This window comes from Dipodomys ordii, unplaced genomic scaffold (assembly GCF_000151885.1).
Source record: "Dipodomys ordii isolate 6190 unplaced genomic scaffold, Dord_2.0 Scaffold91, whole genome shotgun sequence".
Classification (NCBI taxonomy): Eukaryota; Metazoa; Chordata; class Mammalia; order Rodentia; family Heteromyidae; genus Dipodomys; species Dipodomys ordii.
In genome coordinates this window covers 4781521-4792181 of record NW_012267307.1, presented here as the reverse complement: position 1 = coordinate 4792181, position 10661 = coordinate 4781521, and the positions used below count along the sequence as shown (strand labels likewise).

Here is a 10661-nt window from a genome sequence, read left to right as displayed (position 1 = left end):
CCTTGAGCTGAAGAGCTGAGGGACAGCACCCAGGCCCAGAGTTCAGGCCCCACGACTGGACCCAAAAAAAAAAAAAGAGAGCCAGAAAGCCATAAGATCCAGGGACAGTGGGTTGCTAGTCCCAGTCCTGCTGCTTGCTCTTCCAAGGGCATAGTAACTTGATAGTTAGTAAAGTATGTTATACCTTGAAGTATTTGCCAGGGCTGGCAAAGTGGCTCAGTGCTTGCCTCACATGCATGAGGCCCTGGGTTCAATTCCTCGGCATTAAATGCACAGAAAAGGCCAAAGTGGACGCTGTGGATCAGGAGCTGAGGGACAGCCCCACGAACAACCAAAGAGAAGAACTGCCAAACTCACATGGCTCCCTCCTTCACACAGGGTCACGGACTGTGTATGGGGTCAGTAAGCAGAGTGATGTGGTTCTCCTGCCCACCCACGGAAAAACCAGGGAGCCTGCAGAGCAAGTGGGAATCTTCCCAGCGGCCAACAGCAGTTCCAGCACCCAAAGAACGGAAGCCTCTGTACCTACAGCTAGCCTCCCACAAGGCACTCCAGCCAATTTACACCGATTTTAGTAGTGCTGGGTCAGGCTGGTCCCTGAACACTGAGCAAATGTCGAACCCCAAGTCCAGTGGCGAAGAGCACAGGAGCTCAGCTGTTACCCTCCCCTTGAACCTGAGACAATTCAGCTAAAAAATTCCATGTGATTAAAACTTTGGTTTCAGATGCATAAACCCCAGTGAAGAAACACAAGTAATATGAAAATAAACAGTGTTCTAAAAGTCAACCATCGGACGGACATGCCAGGCGCTGGTGGCTCATGCCTGTAGCCCTAGCTACTCAGGAGGCTGAGATCTGAGGATAGGGATTCAAAGCCAGCTCAGGCAGGAAGAACTATGAGACGCTTATCTCAATGAACCACCAGAAAACCAGAAGTGGTGTTGTGGCTAAAGTAGTAGAGCACTAGCCTTGAGCAAAAGAACTCAGTGCCCAGGCTGAGTTCAAGCCCTACAAGCAACAAAAAAAAAAAAGGAAAAAAATGGTGCATCAACACTGCAAAGCAGAAGAAATTTCAAAAAAATAATCTCAAAAGAACAAGAATAATGAACAAAATTAAAACTGACATGTGTTGGACACTGGATGATACATGCTCCTTAGAAGGCTGAGACCCAAGGATCATGATTTGAAAGAAGCAAACCTCTGCAAAAAACCAAAAAACAAAACAAAAAAGGGCTGGGAAGTTGGCTCAGTGCATGCATGAGACCCTGGGTTCGATTCCTCAGCACCACATAAACAGAAAAAGCCAGAAGTGGTGCTGTGGCTCAAGTGATAGAGTGCTAGCCTTGAGCTGAAGAGCTGAGGGACAGTGCCCAGGCCCAGAGTTCAAGCCCCACAACCAACAAAACAAACAAACCAACCTCGGGGCGGGGGGCTGAGAAGGTGGCTCAGTGGTTGAGCGCTTGTCTCCCATGCATGAGGCCCTGGGTTTGATTCCTCAGCACCACATACTCAGAAAAAGCCAGAAGTGGCGCTGTGACTCAAGTGGTAGAGCGCTAGCCTTGAGCTGAAGAGCTGAGGGACAGTGCCCAGGCCCAGAGTTCAAGTCCTATAAATTAATAGCTCAATAACCCAACTAAAAATCTCATTTGAAAGCCTTGTTTACAAAATGAATGAAGTTGAAAACAGAATGTCAGAGATCAAAAATAAAGTAAAAGGATTAGTTCAATGAGGCAAAGAGAAAGAGAAACACTAAAAAAATACATAAAAGAACCACATAAGATTTCAAGGATCAGACTTCAGAATCTTTGTACAAAAGAGAGAAAAAGAATAAGCTCAAGGCACAGAAAATAAAATAATAGCAGAAAACAACCCAATCTTGAGAAGGCAAGATCCATCTAGGTACAGGAGGCTTTCAGAATACCAGTCAAGATCAGAGATGAAAAAAATCCTAGATATATTATAGTTAAGGCACTAAATATACATAACAAAAAGAAATCTTAGCCGGGCACCGGTGCCTCTTGCTTGTAATCCTAGCTACTCAGGAGGCTGAGATCTGAGCATTGCAGTTCAAAGCCAGCCTGGGCAGGAAAGTCCGTGAGACTCTTTTTTTTTTGGGGTCCGGTCGTGAGGCCTGAACTCTGGGCCTGGGTGCTGTCCCTCAGCTCTTCAGCTCAAGGATAGCGCACTACCACTTGAGCCACAGCGCCCCTTCCGGCTTTTTATCTTATGTGGTGCTAGGGAATCGAACCCAGGGCCTCATGCATGCAAGGCAAGCGCTCTACCACTGAGCCACCTTCCCAGCCCATGAGCCACCTTCCCAGCCCCCGTGAGACTCTTATCTCCAATAAAGCACTAGAAAATCGGAAGTGGCGCTGTGTGGCTCAAGTGGTAGAGCACTCTCCTTGAGCTGAAGAGCACAAGGACAGTGCCCAAGCCCAGAGTTCAAGCCCCATGACCAACAACAACAAAAAAAAGAAATCTTAAAAGCTACCAGGGAAACAAGTCATTTACGAATGTAAACCCGTCTGAACACAATATATTTTTCAACAGAAACTCTAAAAGCAAGAGGAACATGGAATGATATATTCCAAACACTGAAAATAACTGTTAATGTAGATTAATAAAAATCTTCATGATAAATGAAACTAAAGAAATTCATGGGCTGGGAAGGTGGCTCAGTGGCAGAGTGCTTGCCTAGCATGCCTGAAGCCCTGCATTTGATTCCTCAGTACCACATACACAGAAAAGGCTGGAAGTGGCACTGTGGCTCAAGTGGTAGAGTGCTAGCCTTGAGCAAAACAAGCTCAGGGACAGTGCCCAGGCCCAGAGTTCAAGCCCCAGGACTGGCAAGAAAAAAAAAAAAAGAAATGCATGACCATTAAACCAGCACTGAAGAAGGCACTTAAAGGAATCCTGCATAGAGAAAAGTAAATGTGATGAGGAAATATTGCAGAGAATAACTCCCCCTAGACAAGTAGATTAGCAAATGAGAATGAAAAATGAAGCAATCATCACAAAAACATCGAAATGATAGGAAATACTACATACTTTTCCATATTAAAAATAAACGCTAGGGTCTCCAATCAAAAGACACCAAATGGCAGAATGTATTAAAAAGAATGCTCTTACCATTTGTTATATACAAGAAACAGATCTCACTAACAAACACCACAAAGTGAAAAGACAGAAAATGATTTTCAACAAAATAAGACTGAAAGCAGGCAAGAGTAGCCACACTCATCTGATAAAGTAGATTTCAAACAGAAACTACTCAGAAGAGACAAAATCAATTTATATACATTAAGAGGATAATTCAGAGAGAGGAAGTAGCAACTGCCAACATATAAACACCAAATGTTGGCACATCCAATTTAATTAAACAAATACCACTGGACTTATAAAGCATAGCTAGATACCAACACATTAATAATAAGAGATTTCAATATCTTATTATCACTAACAGACAAGTCATCCAGACAAAAAATTAACAAAGGAGCCTCAAAATTAATCAACAGTATAGATCATTTCATCCAGCAGCTATACAATCTATTCTTAGAAGTTCATGGAACTTTCTCCAACATAGACCATATTTGAGAACGTAAAGCAAGAGTTGAAATACACGAAAACTATCGGAGCGCTGGTGGCTCACGCCTATAATCCTACCTACTCAGTAAGCTGAGATCTGAGGATCATGGTTCAAAACCAGCCTGGGCAGCAAAGTCCGTGAGACTCTTATCTCCAATTAACCACCAGAAAACCAGAAGTGGTGCTGTGGCTCAAGTGGTAGGGTGCTCACTTTGAGCTGAAGAGCTGAGGGACAGCGCCCAGGCCCAGAGTTCAAGCCTCACAACCAACAACAACAACAAAAATTAAATTAATAAAATTTAAAAATACATGAAAACTGCAATAAAGCACTGTAATTTTATAAAGACTACAATGGAAACTAGAAATCAACAACTATAAACAAACTATACAAAATGTGTTTGAACAAATGGAAATGAAATTGCATTGCTGAACAACTAGTAGATCATTTTAGAAATAACAGAATAATTCCTAGAATCTATGAAAATGAAAAATAATTTATCAGAATCTCTGGGTTAGCCGGCGCTGGTGGCTCACGCCTGTAATCCTAGCTACTCAGGAGGCTGAGATCTGAGGATCACGGTCAAAACCAACCCCGGCAGGAGAGACTGTGAGACGCCTATCTCCAATAAACCACCAGAAAACCGGAAGTGGCGCTGTAGCTCAAGTGGTAGAGCGCTCGCCTTGAGCTGAAGAGCTGAGGGACAGCGCCCAGGCCCAGAGTTCAAGCCCCACGACCGAAAAAAAAAAAAAAAAAAAAAGAATCTCTGGGTTACAGCAAAGGCAGTTCTGGAGGCAAGTTTATAACTGTAAGCACTGACATTAAAAAACAGATCTTAAATAATAGCTTGATGATTCTCTTTTCTTTCTTTCTTCCCTCTCTTTCCCTCTCTGCCAAGAAAGACCAAGCTGAGTAAGAACATGAGGTCTTGAGTTCAAGCCAGAGTAGCAGGGCCAAAAACGAACAAAAATCAATTAGGGCTGGGCGCCGGTGGCTCACGCCTGTCATCATAGCTACTCAGGAGGCTGAGATTTGAGGATCACAGTTCAAAGCCAGCTCTTGTCTCCCAATGAACCACCAGAAAACCAGAAGTGGTGCTGTGGCTCAAGTGAGAGAGCACTAGCCTTGAGCCGAAGAGCTCAGGGACAGCGCCCAGGCCCAGAGTTCCCAGAGTTCAAGTCCCATGACTGACCGGGGAAAGAAAAGCCTTACTTTGGAGCTGGGCGCTGTTGGCTCCCACCTGTAATCCTAACTACTCAGGAGGCTAAGATCTGAGGATTGCAGTTCAAAGCCAGCCCAGGCAGGAAAACCCATGAGACTCGTATCTCGAATGAACCAGTAGAAAATTGGAAGTGTAGCTGTGGATCAAAGTGGTAGAGTACTAGCCTTAGGCAGAAAAGCTCAGGGACAACACCCAGGCCCTGAGTTCAAGCCCCATGACCACCACCAACAACAAAAAAGCCTTACCTTGGCCAGAACTGTGTCTTTTCTGTCTTGAACAAACACTATGGGGGGCACATTCCTCAGTATCTGCTGGGACATCACCAGGTGTCTGAGGAGAGAATGCATGTTTTGCAGATTTAGAAGAGAGGAAGGGTGCTTAATGTGAACTACATGAAAGTCACTACTGAAAGTCGGACTCCATCATCCTGTCACTCAAAGGTGAGAGTAGGTAGTGTCACACCTGCATTCTCAGCCATGAGGGAGACAGAGCAGGAGGATCACTTGAGCCCACAGGTTCAAGAAGCAAGGGAAGAGGAGAAGTGAGGAAGAAAAGGAAGGCTACAGAGAGGAAAACATTAGACCAAAAGCCGTTATCACACCACCGTATCACAAAGGCCTCACTACTGTTCTTAACCATTCGATTTGTGTACTGACCTATTTCTTTGTCACTTATTTACTCACTTACTTGCAATATTTGAGATTGAACCCATGTGCGAGGCAAGCATCTGGGGTGTTGGGTTTTTTTTTTTGTAGCAGTCCTGGGGCTTGAACTCAGAACCTGGGTGCTGTCCCTGAGATTTTTTTGTTCAAGACTATCATTCTACTACTTGAGCCACAGCTCTACGTCCAGCTTTTTTTGTGGTTAATTGGAGATAAGCGTCTCATAGACTTTCTTGCCCAGGTTTTCAGATCTCAGCTTCATGAATAACTAGGGTTACAGGTATGAGCCACTTGTGCCCAGCTCTGTGTGTGTGTGTGTGTGTGTGTGAAGTATTTATATATATTTGGAGGGGGGGGTTGGGTTGGTCTTGAACTCAGAGCCTGGGCACTGTCCCTGAGATTTTTCTGCCCAAGGCTAGTGCTCTACCACTTGAGCTACAGCTCCACTTCCAGCTTTTTCTGTGTATGTGGCACTGAGGAATCAAACCCAAGGCTTCATGTCAGATTTCAGCCTCTTTTTTTTTTTTGGTTGGTTGTGGGGCTTGAATTCTGGTCCTAGGCGCTGTCCCTCAGCTCTTCAGCTCAAGGTGAGCGTTCTACCACTTGAGCCACAGCCCATTTCTAGTTTTCTAGTAGTTTATTGGAGATAAGAGTCTCATGTGGCTCACGCCTGTAATCCTAGCTACTCAGGAGGCTGAGATCTGAGGATCATGGTTCAAATCCAGCCCAGGCAGGAAAGTCCATGAGACTCTTATCTCCAATAAACTACTAGAAAACTGGAAGTGGTGCTGTGGCTCAAGCGGTAGAGCACTCGCCTTGAGCAGAAGAGCTGAGGGACAGCGCCCATGGCCAGAGTTCAAGCCTCACAACTGACACACACACACAAAAAGTCTCATGGACTTTTCTGCCCAGGCTGGCTTTGAACTGTGATCTCTAGATCTCAGCCTCCTGAGTAGCTAGGATGACAGGCGTTGAGCCGTCAGCACCTGGCTTCAATTTCATCTTTTACTGTTAAACAAAACCAAGATAGTAAAGTCTTTTCTTCAAGTATTGAAACAGCTGTGTTGTTGTCTGGTTTTCAGGCATTTCAAAAGCTTGGCTGAATGTTCCCTTTTCAAGCACAGTGTGTAGGTTTCAGGAAATGTGTACCATGTGTAGCTCAACCTCACAGGTGTGTGTCACAGCGCTGAGCTGTACAAAGACATTCTCTCCAGCTGTGGCAGTGTGATGGCAGAGTTCCAGAGTGTCCAGGGAGCGCCAGACATGCGCTTAGCATCTGAAGTCACGGGCGGTGGCCCACATTCTGACCACGTCGTTCAAAGAAGTAAGAACAAGCCAGGTGAGGTGCCATGCCCGTAATCTGTCTACTTCGGATGTGGGAGTGGGAAGATCTGAGCTTAAGGTCAGCCCAGGCAGAGTTCTTGAAACCCTATTCCAGTAATAAAATGAAAATACAAAAAGGCACGTGTGTGTGTGTGTGCAGCATGATTATAACTGTGGGACTATCTAGGGGAGGATGAGGGAAAGGGGAGAGAGAAAGAATAAGGGAGGATGAATAATGCTGGAGTGCATTGTGTCCGTAATGCAGATGGAGCAGGAAGGTAGGGAATAATGGGGGGAAGTTCATCTAAATTATGTGCCTGTGTGAGATACCATTTTGAAACTCCTATGTACAATTAATATACAATAAAAAATGAAAACAAATGACCGGAAAGCAAAACAGGTTCTGTTGAGAGTTGGGTACCCGCAGAGGGGAGAGGCCCAACAGATTATGAATATGGTTGATGTTCTTTCAAAGAACACTGGAGATCAATCATCAAAATGAAAAACTAAGGGACAAGGCCCAGGCCCTGAGTTCAAGCCCCAATACTAGCACAATAAGTAAGTAAACAAATAAATCTGTAAGCTGATTATCACTCTGAAGATCCATTTTATTGGAGACAACAGTGAAGCCAGCTGGTTTCCCCAAAGCACCGGGGTCACTCAGCAAGCTTTAGAGCACTGCCCACAAACACCCACACCACAGCAGCCAGGGCTCGCTCGGCTCCTCCGTGGTGCCCTGACAGCTGCGCTGTGACGGGGTCACGGTGCTTTCCCCACAGGATGCTAAACAGGCGTGGCCTTGTGGGTCAAGACTACACTCGGTCTTGTTTGTTCATATGAAATACTTTACGGCATGAATGCTTTAACACTTTACAGTGGCACTGTGTCTCACAGTGAGGCCCAGCAGCAGTGCAAAAAGGCACCAGTCCTGGCAGATGGAGAAAGGCAAAGGGCCAGGCTCTGGCGGCTGCTCAGGAGGTCTGAGGATCACAGTTCATTTGGTTTTTTTAGTTTTTTTGTTTTTTGGGGGGGTCTGGTCATGGGCTCTTGAACTCTGGGCCTGGGCGCTGTCCCTCAGCTCTTCAGCTCAAGGCCAACGCTCTACCACTTGAGCCACAGTGCTACTTCCGGCTTTTTTCTTTTTGCTTATGTGGTGCTGAGGAATTGAACCCAGGGCCTCTGGCATGTAAGGCAAGCACTCTACCACTGAGCCACCTTCCCAGACCCTGAGGATCACAGTTCAAAGCCAGCCCAGGCAGAAAAGTCTCTGTGAGACTTGTATCTCCAATAAACCACTCAAAGACTGGAAGTGGAGCTGTGGCTAGCCTTGAGCAAAAGAGCTCAGGGATAGTGCCCAGGCCCTAAGTTCAAGCCCTACGACCAAAACAAGAAAAAAAAGAAAGAAAGAGAGAGAGAGAGGGAGGGAGATAGAGAGGGAGAGAGAAAGACAGAGAGAGAAAGAGAGAGAGAGAAAGAGAGAAAGAAAAAGAAAGAAAGGAAGGAAGGAAGGAAGGAAGGAAGGAAGGAAGGAAGGAAGGAAGGAAGGAAGGAAGGAAGGAAGGAAGGAAGGAAGGAAGGAAGGAAGGAAGGAAGGAAGGAAGGCAGGCAGGCAGACAGACAAAAGAAAGACCAAAGGATCTTGAGTATTTGTGAAAAACATCCTTAACCTCAAAAAAGTCCTGAAAGGAGCTCTGGATCCCTATAAAACTTTTAAAAAGCTGACTAGACTATGTTTAATAGGAAAAGGCAAATTATATTCTGAAATTGAAGAAAATACTTCCAAATTTTTTCCTTAAAAGTACAATTATAGTGGGTGCCTGTAATCCTACCTACTCGGGAGATCTGAGGATCACGGTTTGAGGCCAGCCCAGGCAGTAAAGTCTGTGAGACTCTTTTTTTTTTTTGGTCAGTCGCGGGGCTTGAACTCTGGGCCTGCGCGCTGTCCCTCAGCTCTTCAGCTCAAGGCGAGTGCTCTACCACTTGAGCTACAGTGCCACTTCCGGTTTTCTGGTGTTTATTGGAGTTAGGAGTCTCAGGGTCTCTCCTGCCCGGGCTGGCTTTGAACCGCAATCCTCAGATCTCAGCCTCCTGAGTAGCTAGGATTACAGGCGTGAGCCACCAGCACCTGGCTTCTGTAAGACTCTTTATCTCCAATTTGGTTCAAATGGTAGATGGCAAGCCTTGAGTGAAAAATCTCAGGGCCAGTGCCCAGGCCCTGCGTACAAGCCCCAGGACCAGCATGCACAGGAGAAAAGTACAAATCCTTAATAAGAAACTTTAAAGGAACACCTAGGAGAGAGAGAGCGGAGCAGTCGGGGTGCAGGCAGAAAGCGACCCCTGTGGGAAGCCAGAGACAGCGGAGCAGTCGGGGTGCAGGCAGAAAGCGGCCCCTGTGGGAAGCCAGAGACAGCGGAGCAGTCGGGGGTGCAGGCAAAAAGCGGCCCCTGTGGGAAGCCAGAGACAGCGGAGCAGTCGGGGTGCAGGCAGAAAGCGACCCCTGTGGGAAGCCAGTATGATCACCTCATGTGTGCCGCGCTCCTCTGCAGGACGGCTTCTGTGTGCTTGTTCTGGTCTGCGGAGAGACCCGTCTTCCAGTACACACGGCAGGCTGAGAAGTCCGAAGCCAGCGAGACCTGAGACCCAGCCAGACACAGGTCACTTCCTGTTTGCAGTGGTTCTCACACAGACAACAGTCTGGAGGTGAAAAGCCGCGGTTCCTCTGTGCCTGAACGCCTCCCCCGAGAGCTGGCAGCGGCCACCACCCACTGGCGTGAGACGTCATGGCTGAGCGTAAAATGCACTGGCTGCTTCTCTCCAGGTCCCACCACCACCCACTGGCGTGAGACGTCATGGCTGAGCGTAAAATGCACTGGCTGCTTCTCTCCAGGTCCCACCAACCACCTGCTCAGTCACCTGACTGCAGGGGACTGGCTTCACGGAGTTTTGCCAAGATGCTCACTGGAAACAACCCAGCTGCTGTCTGTTGTCTGCTCAACTCTCTCTTTAGAGGTGGAAGGACTCTCCTTTGTCTCAGTGCTGGGTTAAACGTAGCTTGCCTACACCTCAGCACACCCTTAGACTTCTTCCAACAATCCAGTCCATACTTGACACGGGCCAGCTGTCCAACATGCCAGGGCCCGTGTGGTTACAGTCCCCTGCCCAGTGGAAGGAAAGTGATGCTTCTGCGCCACAGCACAGGGTCCTCCAGAACTTAAGATGGCCAGATTGGATATCACCCTGTAGCCCAGATAAAAACCATGATGGTGAGAAGGGAAGGCAAGACTGGAAGGTCTGGCCTGCCACCTACCTTGGAGAGCTCCACGTTCAGGTCACAGACTTCCTGGCTTACTTCAGGGGTGCACAGCAGATCTGTCAGTGCTTTGAGAAGGAGGCCATTCAAGGTCCTCAGGCGCACATGGTCTTCCTTGGTGGTGGTCTTTGAGGTCTTCTTGTTGAGGAAGTCCAGCTTGGATGGCTTGTGGGCCTACATTAATAAGAATACACCAAGGACAGAATTACCACAGAGACCAACTCCACAGACCTACACACAGGGGCTAGGGCAGGGCTAAGCCGACAACTAGATAGACACTTCTTGCTAATCACTAAACCAGATCCTTCCTGATTTTACCTGGTAAAATACTTCAATACTTCCATACTAAAAGTGCTGCTAGAGGCTGGGTGGTAGAGTGGTAGAGTGCTCAGTGGTAGAGCGCTTGCCTCGCATGCCTGAGGCCCTGGGTTCAATTCCTCAGCACCACATACACAGAAAAAAAAAAGCTGGAAGTGGTGCTGTGGCTCAAGTGGTAGAGCGCTAGCCTTGAGCTGAAGAGCTGAGGGACAGCGCCCAGGCCCAGAGTTCAGGCCCCACAAC

The 10661-nt window shown here is 47.1% G+C and overlaps 1 protein-coding gene across 1 annotated transcript in view; it reads right to left on the bottom strand.

Annotated features, from left to right (window-relative positions):
- The window catches only part of Rbfa (ribosome binding factor A (putative)), a gene marked incomplete at its 5' end in the record, with an annotated part of 16425 nt that overhangs the window by 3915 nt on the left and 1849 nt on the right, over nt 1–10661 (bottom strand). Inside the window, 3 exons of the mRNA XM_013026121.1 lie at nt 5051–5135; nt 9311–9423; nt 10098–10274. Of these exons, the coding sequence (XP_012881575.1) occupies nt 5051–5135; nt 9311–9423; nt 10098–10274 (375 nt within the window). The remainder of the gene's footprint in view (nt 1–5050; nt 5136–9310; nt 9424–10097; nt 10275–10661) is intronic.